The 20,145-nt window shown below is 43.6% G+C and overlaps 2 protein-coding genes across 18 annotated transcripts in view; one reads left to right on the forward strand and one right to left on the reverse strand.

The window, feature by feature from the left end:
• The window catches only part of ANKS1A (ankyrin repeat and sterile alpha motif domain containing 1A), a 178,563-nt gene extending 172,282 nt beyond the window's left edge, over positions 1–6,281 (forward strand). For 3 of the 6 annotated variants that reach the window (XM_085894384.1, XM_085894401.1, XM_085894391.1), the window contains 3 exons: positions 2,857–3,021; positions 3,530–3,627; positions 4,785–6,281. In XM_085894384.1, the coding sequence (XP_085750510.1) occupies positions 2,857–3,021; positions 3,530–3,627; positions 4,785–5,205 (684 nt within the window). In that variant the 3' untranslated portion in view covers positions 5,206–6,281. Of the gene's footprint in view, positions 1–2,856; positions 3,022–3,529 lie in introns of all 6 variants that reach the window. The other 3 variants (XM_085894410.1, XM_085894428.1, XM_085894419.1) reach the window with 3 other exon arrangements.
• LOC147035158 (choline kinase alpha-like) overlaps positions 5,848–20,145 on the reverse strand; it is a 70,532-nt gene continuing 56,234 nt past the window's right edge. For 5 of the 12 annotated variants that reach the window (XM_085894491.1, XM_085894510.1, XM_085894446.1 and 2 more), the window contains 3 exons: positions 19,959–20,053; positions 19,708–19,789; positions 5,848–6,800 (listed from right to left, as the gene is read on the reverse strand). In XM_085894491.1, coding sequence (XP_085750617.1) covers positions 6,630–6,800; positions 19,708–19,789; positions 19,959–20,053 — 348 coding nt within the window. In that variant the 3' untranslated portion in view covers positions 5,848–6,629. Of the gene's footprint in view, positions 6,801–6,826; positions 8,717–13,390; positions 15,809–19,707; positions 19,790–19,958; positions 20,054–20,145 lie in introns of those variants that run through there. The other 7 variants (XM_085894465.1, XM_085894472.1, XR_015061516.1 and 4 more) reach the window with 7 other exon arrangements.

A 20,145-nucleotide genomic window follows, 5' to 3' on the forward strand; every position in this document is an offset into this window, starting at 1 on the left:
GGAAACGATTACTCAAAAACGCCCACCTTGAGTCCCGTTTGAGGTATGCAAAAAAATACTCCAGAGATTCTGAAGCCGTGTGGCAAAACGTTTTGTAGTCTGATGAAATCAAGATGGAACTTTTTGGTCAAAATGCAAAACATTACATTTGGTACAAACCCAACACAGCACATCACCAAAAGAACACCATCCATACTTTGAAGCATGGTGGCGGCAGCATCATGTTACGGGGATGTTTCTCATCAGCAGGGAATGGGGCACTTGTCAGGATAGAGGGAAAATGGATGGAGAAATATACAGAAAAATCGTAGAGAAAAATTGTAGAGGAAAATCTGATGCTCTCTGCAAGAAAGGTGAAATTGGGATGGAAGTTCACCTTTCAGCATGCCGATGACCCGAAGCATACAGCCAAAGCTACATTTGATTGGCTCAGTCAGAGCCCTGACCTCAATCCAATCAAAAATCTGCGGCATGACTTGAAGATTGCTGTTCATCAATGCTCCCCACGGAACTTGAGTGAGCTTGAACAGTTTTGTACAGAAGAATTGGCAAACACTGCCCAATCAAGGTGTGCAAAGTTGGTAGAGACCTATCCCAACAGATTCACAGCTGTAATTACTGTCAAAAGTGCTTCCACCAAGTATTAACTCCGGTGGGTGGACACTTATCCAACCAACATATTCTAGTTTTGTATTTTAAATAAATTTTCTGAAATTTGTAGAACTTGTTTTTCACTTGGAAGTTGTGGTTTACGGTATGTAAATAAAGGTGGAAAAAGTGATTTAATGTAATTTAATTCCAGGTTATAAGGCAACAAAAGGTGAAAATTTTGAAAGAGGGTGTGGACTTTCTATACGGGGTGTGTGTATCTGTGTGTGTATGTATATATATATATATATATATATATATATATATATATATATATATATATATATATATATATATATATATATATATATATATAAAATATTTTCTGCTGTCTGTCTGTCCATCGCTTTAATCCGCCCCATCATATCGCATACCATCGGAATCCTCTTGCCCATCCACGCAAGGTGTGTGTACCTCTGCCCATATATGTATGTCTATTGTTGATGTTTTGGAAGACCCCAGGGAGTTGTATCCAACACATAGAGTTTAGATATATCCGTAGTATTTCATTTAGTTGGATTACCTCTCCCCTCGTATCAGTGGATCGGGAAATGTGTTGTTTGTGTCGCCGGTTTGAACCTCCTTTGTAACTTTTCTTTTTTCTCGATACCCTCTCTTCTTGTATCTCTCCACCCATCTCTCTTAATCTCTCACCTTCTCCACACACCTTTACAGCACATCCATACACACAAACAACATGCTTTACAAAACCAACATTCCACCTGCAAAACTCATGTTACCAATCGGACTCATCATAGCACTTGGGTGCTACTCAATCCTACACGGTGCCTGCAGCGAAGCACTTGGATGCTGCTCGGTCCTGGGCGGCACCTGCACTAAGGGACCATGAGCTCAACCAGTGAGTGCAACATGACAACAGGAGTACACCATTGGGGAAGGCAAACCCAGGAACAAGAAGCTGCACCGAGATGCAGGTCGGCCCTCGGCCACACCTCTGCTGAAGGGCTTTATAAGTCTGGGCATCCCTGGACTCAGTGCCATGTGCATCCAGAGAACATTGGGAGCCAAATGGAGTCTTCGAGGGGCGAGTTGGGTGAACGTGAGGCTCTGCGCAGACCACTGGGTGTGATTGAGCGTGCCACAAGCCGCGGGGATTTCCCTGGATGTCGGAGGTGATGCACTCATTTACACTGTCTCTCTCTTACTTTCACCCCACTGAATCATTGATTTGGAACGCATCGAGTTTTCAACGATTCCCCCCTTCGCTCGTTCAGAGTTGGGTTACTGATTCATATTTACGATTTCCTCTATCGCATTACGAGGCATTCACCCGCATCTCTGCTCACACGGAGCACCACACCATCACCCTCTCCACCCTCCCTTTTCACGTTGTGACAAACGTAAGTCCTCAGTCAGTTGCCAACAAGCCCTGCCTTCTTCTTCTCTCTGGCTATCCCTCTTGTCTAATTTTCCAGAGTGATGGAGTTGCCTATGTCTGTAGTTTCATGGTAAGTTGATTGTACAAGGGGCTATGTGCTTTAGGGTAAGGTTCTTTCTTTTGTGACATTGCATTGTTTGTATATATGTGCTTATTTGTTAACATGACCAATCTTTTCCAACCTGCCCGATTTTCTCTTTCTCTGTTTGGTTTGAAAGAGTATGGAAATAGTCGATGGGAGTTTTGCCCTACTGTTTCGCTCTGGTCAGAGACGAGACGACCTCTCACTTACGGTTCCGCTCAGCCATTCTTGATTTATAGGAGTGGGGTATCGAGAGCACGGTTCCCTATTTAGGGGGGATTAATTTGCTGGGAAGGCAACGCGGGAAATGGACGCGAGGACCCTACCTAAATTAATCGTTGCAGATGGCGCTCGTGGTGGCTTAGCAACCCGCCATGCCACGGAGTTATCTGCGGCTCGTAGGCTAGTTGTTCATAAATACCTTCAGGCATTTTAAACTTGACGACGAAACTAATAAAAGTTGTGTATTCTTTATTAAAATGTTTTTTATTTATTTTTTTACTAACAAGTATCACAAATCACGTTTCTGACGGAATTAATCTCATTTCAAATATTCTTCTCTCGATGACCCTTTGTCATCTGTGCGTCACAGCACCCTTTGTGGTCATGGTGAAAATGCTGAATGTGACTAAATTGCATCTTCACAAAGTGTCAAATTTCAAGAAAGCAATGGAATGCAAATCCTGTCCAATGTTCTGAGTTCGTTGATTTTTTTTTCCATGTGCAGAGTCTTGCATATGAAATAATCCTGACATTGGGCCAAGCATTTGAAGTGGCCTACCAGCTTGCACTACAGGCTCGCCAGGCCAAGGCTTCAGGCATGGCTGAAGGACCAGATATCAAGCTGGGAAAGCCGGTCCCTAAGCCGCGCACAAGCATTCGCAAGTCCACGGTATGGACAATTGAACGCACGACACACTTCCACTCGTTTTGTCCAGGTTTTGCAGTTTTCACGATGTGCTCAGCAGGTGGTCTTCCTTCTTCCTCTGAAACTGTCACAACATGAGTTCCTGTATATTGGTGTCTGTCTGACCGTTTTGCTCCTTTTATTAAGGTCACACTTGTTTTGTTCTTCTGCTGAATTAGGTCAAAGAATGCAAGTCACACTTGCAGAAAAATTATTGAAAAAAAAAAAAACACTACGATTAAATATTCAGATTAAAATGGGTGTCAGTGGAAGGGAGCTTATTATGAATTAGATTAATTAGCAAAAGTTTTTGTTTTGTTCCTGTAGGATTATTAATTTCATATTCTATGCATTAATGAAAATGCAGACCTCAGATGTAATGCAGTTTGACCTTTATCAAAGTAAGATTCTGAGCATCACATGACTTGGAAGTGTTGCGGTTTGGTGCAAGGCATGGGTGTCTTAACCTGTGATGATCATGCCCTTTACGCAGGTCGATTCTGGATGTGTGGACGTCATGACCCAACCTCATGGAAGCGTGGCTTGGGGATCTGAACCTCTTCAAGAAAGCAAGAAGATAACCAGCACAAAGTATGAAACCACCATCTTCTGACATTGTTCTTCCTTCCTCAAGGCTCTTCTGCTGTGCTTCATGGTTCTTGGTGACATTTCCTTCTGCTAATTCCTTTCCTATTCCTGCCCTGCCTCTGAGGTAACAATTGCCTCTCCCTTCTATTTCAGTGGGTACACTTGCTTTAAACGGTTTAGCACTACCGAAGAGTGGCAGCACAATGTGACGTTTGTTTTGGCCAGTTTGAAAGGGTCACTTCCAATGAGGATTGTAACGTTCACGGACTTGAGCCCATTCGCAGTATGGGGTCGGTTGTTTCCTGGCGAACGCATTTGCCTCTGCGCGGGTCGCCCGAGCACCAATGCACTGGAAGAAGACACCAGGCCAAGCAAACGATGTGCATGTGAGCGGACGCAGACGAGGGCACTTTTGCTCACTTGCGCAAGTTATGACCGTCATTTGACATCACATGAGCAATTTTTAGCACGTGAAGCACTTGGAAGTTTTCCGGAAATAGTGGAAAGGTTGCACAGACTTTTTATTCTCGCATCGGCATTGCTGCTGAAACGGAGGTCTGCGTACAAGCCGGATGGGCTTTTCTTGGGGTAAGGGGAAACGTTGGTGAAGATGGTACGTGGGCTTGTTGCACGAAACGAGCTGTGTTGATGGCCATTTTGTATTGCCTGTCCAGACAGTTGCGTGCATCGAAGCAAATTTAAAAAGTAGAGCTCCAATTAAAAGGCAGGAATCGTTTTTTAACTTCACACTTCCCACCGGCAGAGTCCTGTGGCTAAATGTTATTTTTCTATTCTTGTAAAGGCATATTCTTGTCAAAACAGGAATGTATTTTCTCTTTGGTTTTCAAAAATTGGCGGTAGATGAAGCAATATTTTGGTAGAAAGCGTCTAGATACTCCTATCATCAGGTGATCAACAAGTGAATAAGATAAAGGGCTTACTTTCGGAAAGTTTCTTAATGCCCGGTGTATTAAACCCCTCGTTTGATGCACTCTCAAATTGTTGCTGCTTGCTTGCTTGCTTTGAAAAACTCTTGGTTTACGCTTAAGACTGCCATTAAGCTTTAATGTGCAACGAGAATCTTTGTGGTCACTTAAGTTGGTTCAACTTTATCAAGGAATTTGGCCACAAATTCGACAAGTGTTGTCATTCTCTTCCAGCTCCTCTTCTGGGTCTCTTCCTACTCGTATTCCTCCTCCTCTTCTGGGTCTCTTCCTACAGGTATTCTTCCTCTTCTTCCTCCTCCTCCTCCCTCTTCCTTCCTCCTCCTCCTCCTTCCTCCTCCTCTTGCTGGACCAATTTAACTTTGGGAACCCTTGTCACCGAAACATCTCTAATTCTCCTATGTGTGCTCGGCAGCCCTTGCTAAAGGGTAGCGATATGCTGCAGCTGGGGAAAACGTCAAACCGGTACAGGAAGCTCGGTCATGGGGACCGCCGAGAAACTTTGCACGCCATGCTGCCGTGCCTGTACGACGCACACGATGAGGCATTGGCAGCCACAGCACAAAGAGCCCCTGCCCTGAAAAATGCGTACAGTTTATTAACGACTCTATTATTTAGAATTTTTTTTTTTTTTTAATCCTTATTTTTGGTGAATTTGTTGATCAGTCGGCCGTCGGTGAAATATGAAACATGCATTTCTGCAGCTCCTTTCATTGTACCTTCAGAATGATGCCCTGGTACACACTTGAATACGACGTGTATATAATCCACTTTTTCTTTTTTCTTCTTTTTCTATTGTGAACTCATTTTGAGATGGTCTTGGTACTGATGTAGATCGAGATCCGAGTAGCTTTCTTGTACATACGATGGGCTTCCATGGTGACGTGTTGGCAATGAATTGGCAATGACTTGTCGACTGTTGTCGGGTGGTGAATAATAATTTTCCCTTGGAGAATGTGAGCCATCCGGTGCATCATCCAACAGCTAGGCGCTGCTCGTTGGACCAACCTACCTTTGTTTAGGCAACAAAAGTGCTATGAAATCAGTTCAGAAAAATTGTCTGGACGATTGAGAGATCTGCTTGTTGCTTTCCATCTCCGACTCCTTGCTGTCTTACACGCTTATTCAGGAGTGGAAGGGGAGGATGATCATCATTGTTTTGCACATTATGGCAGCCATTGCATTTGCATGTGTGGATTTTTTTTTGTTCGTTTATTTAACCATTCTTCAGACGGATCAGCATTCCATCCTCCATTTACTTAGCAGATGCATTAGCGACTTTCTGATCGCAGGTGGCATTATTGTTTGTTTATGGTTTTTTTTTGTCTTTTTTTTTTTAGGCTTAAGTCTGAAGCAGGGTTTAATATCAACGGTTTTATGCTGATGAAGTTGTTAAGACTTATTGTTTGATTTTAAGCTTTTGTAATACTATGTGGCACTGCCTGATCGGGTGGAGGTCTGTAATAATGGTCTGTAGATTCACACACACCACACACACACACCCTCCATTGTTTTGTTTTTTTTAAAACCTAATTTCACATGACCTTATTCCTATTGCTTTGTTGCTGTCCTCGGTATATAATGTAACAACTGTACAAAAAGAAAAAAAACGTATAAATTCCAGAACAAAATGGTACTATTTACATTTTACTAGTAATGTACATGTAATTTGAATTTTTTTTCATGTTCACAAAAATAAAAAGCATTTTGCGACATTGTTGCCCGTCAATGAATCGGCCTAATGGATCGTGAACTGAACTTTGCAATAGCTTTTAAGAGTGTGCTTTCACAGAATGCATTAAACACGTTTCATTTTGATGGCTCGGAGGGTTTCGTGCAACCTTGACTTTTCATAGATAGCCTTTTGATGCTTATTCTAAAAGGACCTGAGAGCATTGGAGTCCACCACAAAATGCTGGCCGCTTCATCGTATACAGACCAGGTGGATTGTCCTTCTGGCCAAAGTTGTTTGTGGAACAGCTGGGTTTTTACTGACAGTCCAATCGTGGCTTGTGACCGGTAGCTTTCAGACCGACTGTTTATAGAAGCTTTGAATTTAAATCAACACCGGATTTGAGCCCATAACCTCTGGGACAGAGTCCAATGCCCCCCATGATAAACCGTCAATGTACACCCATGCTCCATTTTGTTGGTGAAATGTCCTCGCCAACAGGAACTTGTGAAGAGTTGCCACTGGATCCTGAGACATTGTTGCGTTGTCGTCACCCTTGCCTGTCCATTGACAAGAAACAATGCAATAATTTGTTGGTTTTTTTTTATTCGATTCGTGACTAACAATGTACACACCATTGAATAACATTGCTTTTCTCAAACAGCTGCATAAATGACGTTCCACAATTGGCGTTCATTTACTGTGAGTGAGTTGAAAAAAAAAGAAGTACATTTTTATGTATAAATCTCAGCTTTAAAGTTGAACACAACAATCATTTTAAAACACTGTATAGATACGAACATGAAGTTTAAAGCACGTCGCCACAAATTATTCTGCAAGTAGAGAAATGGATAACTATGCCTTTCGTTTATAAATGGGGCCAAGAGCATGAGGCGTGTTTATAAAGTTATCTGAAAGATGCTCTAAATAGCCCAGGCCGTGCTATTTTATTTATTGAATAGAAGTACTATGTCATGAGCTAGATTGTTTTTTTTAAATCAAATCATATGTGGCTTTTCTGATTCTCACGTACCATCGGCAGTTACGGAGTGTCGTTGTTGCCGAGGCAGTTTATTGGCGAGGATTACATTAGGTGGTTTGCCATTGCCTTCCCAGCAGTAGTCAGTCAAGGCAGGAAATTTGAAATTGTTCATTGTACCGGCAGTAGCTCGCCTTGTCTTCGCAAAGGACACCATGGGACCTTTAACGTCTACCAAATGATGTCGTGAGATGGGATGATGCCCAGTGAACGTCCATCCGAAGGATGGCACACACATCGTTGCAACGCACACCTGCCTGTGAAACACCGTGATAAATCCCAACCCAGCTATAAACCATTTTCCTGGTGTTTCACAGGCAGGTGTGCGTTGCAACAATGTGTGTGCCGTCCTTTGGATGGATGTTAAACTGGACATCCGGTCTGCTCGCATTAGTTAGTGGACGTTAAAGTCTTTCACGGAGAGTAGGTGAGATATTGGTGGCGCATTGAACAAATGATAAATTCCTGTCCCGATTGCTGGGAAGGCAATGGAAAATGACCCAGTATAATCCATGCCATGAGATTGCTCTGCAGAGTAGAGCACATTCGATTGATTCAAAATTAAAACCTCAGCACATCTTGAATTTGTATCTCAATCGTATAACATTTTCATAGTCCCACGTACACATAATCGAGCTTTGGAATGCCGTTATGATGATGCAACCCACATAGCCCCGATCAAAGTTATTGTACAATCTTGTTGGACCTACCTCAGAAAACTGCTCTGTCCCATGGTTTCTCACCCGCTTCCCATGCACTCGTTCTTGTTGCTCTGCTCGCCCATCTCTACCATAAAATGGTGCTTTTGCAGATTATTATATCGATGCCCCCCCCCCCATTCCCAATCCAAGACAAAAATGGTTCACTGAATAGAAGATTATGTAATATTATGGCCCCTGCTATATTGCTGATGAGGCCGCTCGACACGCCTGCCACCAGAAACTGTCAGTCGATTCATTCGGAATGAGTGATCGATTTAAAAGGTGCAACAACCATGGCCAAACAGATAGAGGTACAACTGCTGTGAGTTTGGCCTTACTGATTAATCATGAGAAATAAAATAAAAGCAACTTTTTCTTTTGCTCAATAAAATTAATTGTATGAAGGTAATGTGCAGAGAAATGAATGGATTAAACAGGTGAAGGAAGGAATCAATATTGTACTTGTGGAGCACAAATTTTGTCTGAGAATTTTCCTTCCCTGCAGCCAGATGCCATGGAACAACGAGCCACCGAAACTTGGGAAAGCAGCTTTGGTAGAGTCGTCTGTGCAAGTGAAACTGCACGTTGTGTGCTGATCAATTTCAATTTGTTTGACGGTGGCAAATGTTGCACAAATACCTCTGAGGGATGAACTCGTCGATCTCCACCGCTTGCCTGGCTATACAACTCGTTTCTTCAGGTCATTGTACGCTTCAAGTCGGACAAGCGCGTATTCCTGAAAGGTATAACAAGGTAAGTCGATTGTGCATATGTGTAGTGCCGGTCTTTTGTGATGCTTTGCTTGTGTTGGGTTACTCGTGAGGCACTTCTACCTCGAGTTTGTTTCTATTATATTAAACAGACCGAGTGGGTGTCGGGTGGAGTGTTTTCTTCCAATCAAGAATAAGAGCACTCATTTGGACAAAATTGGCCTCTGATGACTTGCTAATCAATTCTGCCGCTTCCCGATGCAGAAGAGCCATAGAAATGTAAACAGGTTTGCCATGCTTAGTTGAGTGTTGCTGCAAGTGTGATGAAAATGTATAGGTGCATGGCTCACAAAGTGGGTACACATACTGTTACACAAAGGGCAAAAAAAAGTTTAGGGAAACATGAAATGCAACGCATTATGTTAATCTGCATGTATTCAAATAGCTAAATCTAAATTTTTAGACCTGCAGCACATCCGGTTTTAAAGTTACCACTGAATATATACAACACTGTAAATACACATTCGAATTTCGAGCTTGGCATCAGCGTTATGTACGGAATCAGATGAAAAAAAAAACGTAAATATTATATTTTGGGATAAGAAACAGATAATTTTTACTTTGCCTTTTTAAACAGGCTCAACATGTGACAGGAAAAAGAAAAAACAACACATTTTGAGAGAGCCCGATGTTATAAATTACGAAGAAAACAGACGAGTTCAGTAGCAAAGAAAGCCACACTTGTAAGCGAAAAATAACGTTAAAATCGAATCTATTTCTTTCGAACTTTTGAAAATAATCACTTTAAAAACATGAAAAGAAAAACATAATCTTACCTCGCAGATCCTCACGAAGCACCAAAAAAATTATAGCGTTGGTTAAAATGAAGAATTATCAGACAAATGCGAGTCACCTCGTTCGGCTCAGCATCCTCACACTGGATTCGTACGTTACTGCTCTCGCAAAGACACGGACACGAAGACAAACGCTGCGCTCGTTGGCGAATGGAAATGTGCTGACACGCTTGCAAGTGCCGATTATATCCATCAATCCGGGAAGTTTTGCAAGATGGCAAGATTTTCTAATGCTACCGTTATTTGCGTCCGACGAGAGATGATGATTCGTACATAACAGGACTGACACGAAAATCAAGACGGGAATACTTGCGGTCCGAATTTTACTTTTCTGATTACAATTTTGATCTATATTTTTCTGCCGTTAGACTCTGTCATATTTCCAAGAAATTAAGTGAGATTTGGAATAAAAATCATAAGAAACATTATCAACACTGGACTCCTTATTTTTCTCGATGCAGTGGACACGTAGCGTTATGTACGAATCCATTATTTCATCAGATAGGGTAGATGCCAGAAAACCCGAATAGGGAGACAGAACATCATCAAAACATAAAAGAGACACCAAAGTTCACATTCTGAGTCACCACACTCAAAATAACTGTCACATAAGAAATGTACAGTAAAATAAAAATTTACCAATCAAACTAGCATTTCTAAGGTTACAAAACCCATATTCTGTTGCTTTAATTCATCTATCTATAATTCCAGCAATCTCTGTGTGTGTCTGTCTCTGTCTGTTTGTCTGCTTGTCTGTCTGCGACCGCAGTTTCTCGACAACCGCCGGTCCGATCCGATTTAAACTTCCCAGGAATATTGCTGGGGCCCCGCGGATGTGCCTTTTCGAGGTTTGATGTCAATCGGACGAGCGGTTCCCGAGTTACGGCCATTTATCTGTCAACCAATGACAAGACACGGTGCTATGACGTCACGAATGACGTCACGATTAATGTTTTTATTTTTTTATTTTGCACGATTGACGATCCGATCTGATTGAAACTTGCCAGGAATAATGCTGGGGACCCGCGGATGTGCCTTTAAGGTTTGATATTAATCAGATAAGCGGTTCCCAAGTTACGGCCATTTATCTGTCGACCAATGACAAGACACGGTGCTATGAGATCATGAATGACGTCACAATTCATGTTTATTTATTTATTTTTTATTATTTGTTGTTTTTTGCATGATTGACAGTCCGATCTGATTGAAACTTGCCAGGAATATTGCTGGGGATCCGCGGATGTGCCATTTCGAGGTTTGATATTAATCGGACGAGCGGTTCCCAAGTTACGGCCATTTATCTGTCGACCAATATCTGCGAGAGAGTGGGGCGGGAGGGGGGGTGAGAGAGGGGCGAGAGAGGAGGGGGGAGAGAGGAAGGGTGAGACTAGGGGGGAGAGGGGGCGAGAGAGAGGAAGGGAGAGACTGGGGGAGAGAGGGGGGGAGAGGGGGGGCGAGAGGGGGGGCGAGAGAGGGGGGCGAGAGAGGGGGGCGAGAGAGGGGGCGAGAGTGGGCTGCACATACTGGCACTCACCTACGGGCCTGTACTTGTCTTTAATAAAACAGGGAAATGGAGAGTATGATATTGCCGGTTTCTACAGGTTCCCCAAGATGTCCACTTTCATTTCTGACCATTGATGGTTTGTCCAAGTACCTCATAATAGTTTTATGTGGAATTTCCCACAAACATACCACAGCATACTCACTTTGTGAGCCATGCATCTATCTAGAATTCCAGCAATGTGTGTGTGTGTGTGTGTGTGTGTGTGTGTGTGTGTGTGTGTGTGTGTGTGTGTGTGTGTGTGTGTGTGTGTGTGTGTGTGTGTGTCTGTCTGTCTGCGACCGCAGTTTCTCGACGACCGCCGGTCCGATCTGATTGAAACTTGCCAGGAATAGTGCCGGGGCCCCGCAGATGTGCCTTTTCGAGGTTTGATATCAATTGGACATGCGGAGAAGGAGAAGTCGGATCAGGAATGATACACGCCCACTTCTGATCCGTCCTATCAGCAAGCGCGGGGCGATTTGGCCCCGCCTCCAGGCGCGTCGGAGTAGAATCGATATATGCAAATTCGAGGATCAGGGGAGGTTCACGCCCACTTTTCCTCCGTCCAATGGGCGAGCATGGCTCCGCCCCCGAGCTCATCCTGATCCGGAAATTTGCATGTGGGTTCTCCTGCTGTACTATAAAGCGCCGAGCGCGGGGCGAATTCAGTGAGTTTTGGGCTCGGGCGAGTTGGAGAAGTGTGGCAGCGGAAGAGTTTTTCGGTCAAGAGAGTTTTGGGCTCGGGCGAGTTGGAGAAGTGTCGCAGTGGCAGAGTTTTGGGCTCGGGCGAGTTGGAGAGGTGTGGCGGCAGCGGAGTGTGGCAGCAGCAGTCAAGACGGGTCTGGAGGAGAGTCAGTCTGTCGGGGTTCGGAGCCTGTCGGGAGCTGCAGAGAGGGGAAGCCGGGAGCGCGGTCGAGGTCGCAGTGGAGTCGCTCGTCGCGGGACCCAAGCAAGCCAGCTATCCTCTTTCCCCAGAGCATCAACAATTCCCCCCTTTTCCCCCCCGCGCTGAGATAGTGCGGAAAGGGGGCCCCGTTCCCACCCCATTCCAAGCAGTGCCAACGAAACCCGCGGAGGAGCGTGGAGTCGGGGCACCGCCGCGACATTTGCGGCTCATCACAAGACGGGTAGGCTCCACCCGGTCTCACGCCCACAGCCCCGTCTGCCCCCTTGTCGTTGAGGGTGGCCCTTTTCTTTTGCTGTTGAGTATATGTGTTGTCGGCGCCGTCTGTAAAGTAAAACTGTGTAAGTGTTGCCGTGTGCTCGCGTAGTCGGTAGTAGATCTGCATTGTTGCGTTTCTTTTGCAATTGCTTTTGGTGCATAATTGTTGTAATTGTATATGTGTGCTCTCCGTGTGCCGCGGAATAAATGTGCCTTATGTTGAACTGTTTTTCCCGTTTCGCTTCATCTTTTCTTTAATTGAATCTTCATCTTACTTCACGTAAAGGGTTAGTAGTGGGTAAATACGCCCGATAATTAATCGGAACCGTCGAGGTTGACGATAACACCGCTCGGTTATCCCGATAGTACGGAACGGGTCGCTTAAAGTGGCCCGTGTCCGGAGTCGACCTGCGGCGAGGTGCGATCGCCCGGTCTACCCTCCGTGTGGGTACTTAGGTTGGTCGAATTTGGCGAACAACCCTATCCCACGCGGGGGCCGATTGGCACGATCGTGGTGAGGCCGAAAGGCCCACCCGTGACTAGTTCCCGGCGTTGGTCCGAGAGGGTCACGACGGAATTGTCCGTCCGGTGGGCGACGTGCCGCGATTCGAGTTACGTGGCCGCTCGCACGCCGGCAGGCGCGAATTCGCAACAATATCAATCGGACAAGCGGTTCCCAAGTTACAGCCATTTATCTGTCGACCAATGACAAACACGGTGCTATGACATCACGAATGATGTCACAATTAATGTTTATTTATTATTTTTATTTTATTTGCACGATTGATGGTCCGATCTGATTGAAACTTGCCAGGAATATTGCCGGGGACCCGCGGATGTGCCTTTTCGAGGTTTGATATTAATCGGACGAGCAGTTCCCAAGTTACGGCCATTTATCTGTCAACCAATATCTGCGAGAGATGGGGACGGGAGAGGGGGGATGGGAGTGGGGACGAGAGAGAAGGGGGGAGAGAGGAAGGGCGAGACTAGGGGGATAGAGGGGGGCAAGAGAGGGGGGAGAGAGAGGGGCGAGAGAGGGGGGTGAGAGAGGGGGGTGAGAGAGGGGGGTGAGAGAGGGGGGTGAGAGAGGGGGCAAGAGGGGAGGGAGAGAGGGGGGAAGAGGGGGTGAGAGAGAGGGGGCATCACAATTCAAGAGAGGGGGCGAGGGGGGGTGAGTGGGGGCGAGAGAAAGGGGGCGTCATAATTCTTCTTCATTTGATATGATGTCACAATTGACGCTGGAGACCTGAATACGTTTCCCAGGTGTTTCCCAAGTTATGGCCATTTATGATATGGTTGGTCCGATCTAATTGAAATAATGCCCCAATCCAGTCATCGTTTACGCACCTACGGGCCCGTACTAGTATAGTAAAGTTACGAAGGCGAGTTGAAAAGTCTATCCTCCGATTTATTTTTCTCCAAAACAGGTAAAGATATTCAAATGAATCGCACACATATCAATCTCTCCCCCCACCCCCAATGTTGCGTAATTATTTTTCATCATCATCACCACTGTGGTCGACACTTTTCCGCCAACATTTAAGTCGTTTTGTGATACTTTCACGATAGAACTGTGCCTCCCGCTGACTCAAACAATGCTTCACAGTAGCTTTTACATCATTGTCGAAAGAAAAATGTTCTCCAATAAGGTGTTCCATAAGTTTGTGTAAGAGATGAAAATTTAATGGATCCAAGTTTATCCTTTGTGCTGGTACTCCAATGACCGTCTCTCTTACTCTCAGGACCATAATAATGCACCTTACTCATCTCCAAAGCTTCACAGTTCTGACAATGTGGTGCTGACCTCTGCCCACTTGATGAACAAACATCACATTGAAACAACTCGTTAGAATCACAAAACTTTGCACCCAGTGGTGGTAACAACTAATGTGCGGAATACACTTTGTTTCATTTAAAAATGTTTTCCCGTCGCTCTGAAATTCGCATCCGAATTGGTGACGTGTGTGACTGCAACAAGATGATCCCCTCCGACTATTTGACTAGAGCTGTGTGCACGAGAACCGGCATGCATTTAACAGAATGTGAAAGTGTGTGCAAAGCAGGCTAGATTACGTGGATGTTAAATTGAGAGGAGGAAGAAGAGGAGCAGATGTTCATCATTATCTAAATACACACAAAGTGTAAAACAATTTGCTTGATAATTTATGGAAATATTTATCTTCAGTCTCACCTCATCGTTCCATGATGCAATCATGGATCAATTGATTTTTGTGGCGTCTGGGATAATCTGGAGCTCATGGGCCTCATGGTCAATGATAACATAATTTGGGCAGATCACAGCTACAATCTGGCCACGAAAATCAGCCACCACCTTGGAATTCTCGGAATGGCCCTGCAGTTTCTCAGCCATCCTCGTTTAATCACAGGGCATGATTCGTTCATCCGAGGTGCAACGGAAGACTGCTCCTCCTTTGAGCTGGAACTTGCTATTTCTCATCTTGCCCCCTGAAAGCTGTGCAATCTCTCTGATGTACCATACTATTCACAGTGCTGATGCCACCAAAGCAGCTTCCTGAGAAAGGGTTGTGCTGGGTAACCTTTACCATTGCTTTCCCTTTCCTTCCCCTCCTCACTGAGAATTGAAATTGATTCACCGAAATCACTTAAAATTATTAATTTAGGACTTTTTATTTGCGATTTTCTTTTTCGTACAAAGCTTGCATTCCAACCATTAAGTGTTGTAAGTAAAGGTGTAGGCAGCCTGGCTTTCAGGGAAACAACCAAATGTCAAAAGCAGTCACAATGTGGTGCAAAAATCCTCCTTTCACCACATCACATTCCTACTCTATCATTTCTTTAAAGACGGTGTGAGGATAGACCAGACTTGAGGTGGAGGGAGCTTAATCGTTTATCCAATACCAAGGAACTTTAACTTGCACATTTAGGTTGAAATCACACACTGAACAGCCACATATGATGAGCCCACACCAGTGGACCAAAGAGACTCTGTTAAACCGGTCAACAGCTCTTTGTGCAAAGGGGTTGTTGAAGTCAATTGCTATAATCTGTTCATTATAAATCAATGGTATGACATTTAACCGCCCCTAAAGCCCCCACCCCCATCAAATAACTTGGACACTGATTTTTCAAAAGAACCTCATGAAGGTCAACATCCTTCCTCTTACATATTCTCAACAGAAGGGAAGCTTCCCCACCCTGCTGGCCCTCAAAATTACTCTTCTGCAGAAATCAAGACAATCATGCTTAAAAAATGCATCAAACAGATGTTTGTTTTTATTATGCTACATTGTTTGAGAGTCGAGCAGGAGCCTTGTACATGTAATACGAGCAGAACACGGTCATGAGGAGACATTGTGTGCTTTTACATGCACAATGAGCGTGCGTGCACGGCACGGGAGATTTGAAACTGCAAAAATGGCATTGTAAGATACGATCAGATGAAAACGGCATTTGGACGGGGGGAGAATGGTCTGAACGGAACAAATCTGGTGGTTTAAGGTGGTGTTGATGGAAGAACTTGCACCGAGTTCTTGTTGCTTTTGCTAAATTACAATGTGACAGTTGATCTGGAGCAGTTCTGGAAAGGTACAAATGTTTGTTGCAAAAAAAATTGTTCATGTAATGTCTTTTATAATCGAGACCAAAATCCCCAGTTATTGCTTTTGCTTGGAATGTGCGACGGAAAGGGATCGGGGTGCTTCCAGGGCCCTACGTTTTCGTTTGGAATTGGGATAAATTGTGAACCCAGATTCAATTCTACATTACACTTTGGCAAAGATACTTTTCTGGAACTTGCTGTCTTTACCTCTCTGGTCCCTCATTAGCATTTAATAGACCCATCTTGCAGGCACTTTATTGCCCAATCATTTATTAGGTCATCTCTAACGAGATGACCTAATAAAGCCGGACAAAATGTCCGTCCGTAAGTCCGTCAACAATTTTTTTTTTCGGATCTTCATAAAACTTAGTATGTGGGTAGAGGTCGATGAGTGTTTCACAACGATATAACTTTTGTCCAGGTTCAAGGTCAGGGTCAAGGTCACGAGGTCACGTAAGTTATAAAAATTGCCATTTTCAAAACCTATCCAGTCTGCCATTCTACAAGATATTCGGCAACTGTTTATTGATTATGATAGTAAAAAATATTATCTTGTATCTAACCGGACAGATTTTTTAATTTCCTTCCCATTTGATAGTCATGTGATCTGGAAGATGGCCAAAACGCCAATGCGATTCAAAAAGAAGGAAGGAAGGAGAAATGAAAAATAAATATAAAACACATTTTTAGCCTTTTATATTTTCCATTTTCTGCCGAAGGTGCAAAAGTTTCAAAACCCGAAATGTAAACGTCGGCATTTATTTTCAAAATATAATTTTGTGCGCGCACCAAAATGCCGAGTCATCTTTAACCAAACTGCGCAGTTCGAGCTGAGCAGTAGAACTGCACAGTCGAGCTGCGCAGTAGACTTCGGTCATAACTGAACATTGAGAACTTGTGGTATTATAGAGGTGACCGTCACCCCCACACGGGGGTAAATTTTCAAAATATTTTCAGCAACAGTTTGTGACATATCCAGGCCACCAATGTACGAAGTACGTCATTCGAGAGATAATAGATATTCACTGTGACAACAATTTCATCAGTTGCGGTATTTGAACAGCCACCCCACTCCTGACATAATCTATCATTCCTTTTTCTGCTTTTAACTCGTCGGTTCATCTTGTGACCATAGCCGAGGTGTCCCCAACCACAGTAATAACCTTTTCCAAAATTGATTTACTGCAGGGTTATGCTTTCGTAAGATGTTTTACCACGGCTTGATTGATCTCTAATTTTTCCAGATTTATTTGTTTATTTTGTTTCAGCCCGCTAAATATAGTAAACCCTCGTCCAACGCAGGGTCGAGTTCCTGGAAAATAGCACATTTGGCAAAACCATGTTCTGCAAACTTAAAACCTTAAGGGATAAATGGGGATGGGGTAACAGGGCCGTGAAACGTAACACAACCAAAAAAACCCAAAAGCTTTATATCTTTTTTGTTAATAAAAACCACGGAGGGAATAAGGAATGATACATTTATTTGAAGGGTGGGTGTTAATCGTTTTAAGGCAGGGGATCATCGTCACCGGTGGACCTGTTGCGGCACAGGTTTGTATTTAAAGTCACTGGATGCATTTCCACAAAAAAGTGTAAAACGATTCTCGAAAGATTTGAACCTGCGTTCTGCCTTCTGCCTTCTGCCCCTTTGAGATAAACTGTACATCCTCTGACCCATTTTCTTATAGATAAGGCACATTTTATCAGGGTTGAACACCTGTTCAGGGGCAAAACCTTTGTTATAAACTCCAAGAAGTTGGGCTTGAACAAATGTTGATTTCTTTATAACTTCACGGGATTTCTTTATTCCAGTACCACTTGGAGATGCGTGACGTTTCGGTGCCAAACTGTATTTAAGGATACAATATGCGACTAACGTCGAGTTAAAGAAATCGTTGGGCCCATGCTCACTTGATAGCAGCGCTATGCAGACTGAAAACAGCCTGAGGGGTGGAGGATGACGGGAGACGTTACCTATGTGCATGACGTGATTACAGCCCCACTTGCATATAATGAAGTTTTATGCGCATTCACGAAATGACCATCACATTTATTCCCACACATATAAACTATTCCGTATGAAAAAAATCCACGTCGGACAAGGATTTACTGCATCCTGAATATATCTGAATGAAAAATAAAGTCTGAAAACAACTGTACATGTTAACTCGATATTTGTGATCACCAAGGGTAAGCCTTCCCGCACCCACGATCCAATGATTGCCATATTATTTTTGGACCGCCATTTGACCTCGACCTTTAACTCGGTAAGGTATGATGGAAATTAATTAAGCATACATGCTGCTTGCTCAATGGCTAAACTATCTCGAGAGCAATTTCGTTCTGATCAGACAAACCTTCCTTCCTTCCTTCTATACAAGTGTGGCTTCATCAGAATGAAGATAACCGCACTGCGGTTGTGCACAAGCAAGGAACAGCGCCGATACAACCAATATACCAGTACACTGGTACTCATTTCACCGACCTCAGAAGGATAACAGGCTGAGTTAACACCACCTGGTGTTAATTCAGTGGCCAACGGGGCTCAAACTCAGGGCCCTAAGATCCCAAGCCAGCCCCCCTAACCACTGAGCCAACACCAGGCTTAAGAATGGGAAGAATAAAACGGAGTCGAGTTATGATGCAACATGTTAAAAAGTTTATAATTAAGTCATGTCCTTAAACATTACGTCAAGGTCCAAAAAACAACAAAAAAAAAAAAAAAAAAAAAAAGAGTCAATCCCACATATTTTCATTCCCATTATTGATGTAAAATTTCATTCCGAAAGTCTCAGCAGGCTCCAAGATACAACTCATGCATTGGCAGAAAAGAAAAGAAAAAAACCCCCTAAAACGTGGTTTAGTACTCTGAGAGGTTCTAAAGAAACTGAGGTACCATTAAAAACTGGGGGCACTAATTGTAGAAACAACCCTGAAAAACAGGTATTAGTCCTCCCCCTATCCTACAGGAGTCTTGAATGATTAAATGAAATTAATCATTCAAGACGTTTTTGTGTTTGTGATATCAAAGTGCCACTCTCAAGAAGACAAACAACTGCTAAGATAAATTAAATAAGTGAAAGACCAATTTGCTGCATTCAATTGAAGTGTTCAGTCATATGCAGTCGTTTACCCCCCAACCCCTTCTCTGCGTGTGTGTCTGTCTGTCTGTCTCTCCGTATCACCTCCCCCCTCCCCCTTCCTTTTTGCATCTCTCTAGAATAAAGGTCAGTGGTAATTTGAAGACCACTCATGGTGAGTCAGTTGGAATGAAATGCTGCAAATTATTCAGTCATGCACCAATCTACTTTAAAACATTTTTAATTTAAATTTGAAATGTGACCAATTTGTCAATGTGGGCAATTGAAAAAGGCCTGGGAACTTAGAACTCACAATCTATTTCACAAAATGCTCTCAAGAACGCAAACCGAGAGAGAAGTGGATGGCGTGCCACAGCAAATCTCCATGCTTCCCACCGAGCCGGCTCCGAGATACAGCTCAAATCTCAAAGATGCCATTTAAAGTCCCACCAGGATTGACCCAATAACAAAGTTTGAGTTAAAGAAAGAAATAATTCTGTCTTAACCCCTGTGACTCTAAGTCCACACCCATTGGGGCATGAACCAGGGTTCAAATCCAAAAAGTGGTAACATTTAATTTGTCTCCTAATGTTGATTGCACATCCAAAGTTTCATTTTAAAATGTGCTCGTAATTGCCCCAGGGGGGCGAGGCCAAAAATTATACAGCTCTTGCAGCTTCTTGCCATGTGATCAAAACTACCATTTCGGAGGAGATAGCATGACGGACAGACGGAGCAGATTACAATATCCCCGTGTTTTTCAAAAAGCATGGACATTATAAAGAAAGAAGTACCCACCATATAACCAAAGGGAATAGTGGAGATCGAGGCTTGAATAATGGACCACAGACACCAGAAAAAGTGCGAAGCCAGTGCATACCTGGAAAAAAATCCGATGGTTAAAAAATAATTCAAACAAAACTGATATTTATGGTGTCAACTTGATATAGTCATTCCATTTTTGAAATCAGCCCCGCTTCATTTCAAAATCCTGTTTGGTAGCATTCTATCACCTTTGGGAAGTGGCAACGGTTGTGTCTGATATGTACCTGTTCACTTCAAGAAGCATTCTGTCCATGTCAGCATCTCCAAGATGATTGGCGTGATCCCCAAACTCTTTCAGGTAAGCCGTACAAAACCTTAACTGCACACAAAGAAGCGTTTGAATATGGGACTGGCCTTTTTATAGCGTTCTCATCTGAAATGAGTGCACACGATGTTGGGAACCTAGGTTCA

Source organism: Eptatretus burgeri, chromosome 1 (genome assembly GCF_056783735.1).
Source record: "Eptatretus burgeri isolate ZD-2024b chromosome 1, Ebu_testis_v1, whole genome shotgun sequence".
Classification (NCBI taxonomy): Eukaryota; Metazoa; Chordata; class Myxini; order Myxiniformes; family Myxinidae; genus Eptatretus; species Eptatretus burgeri.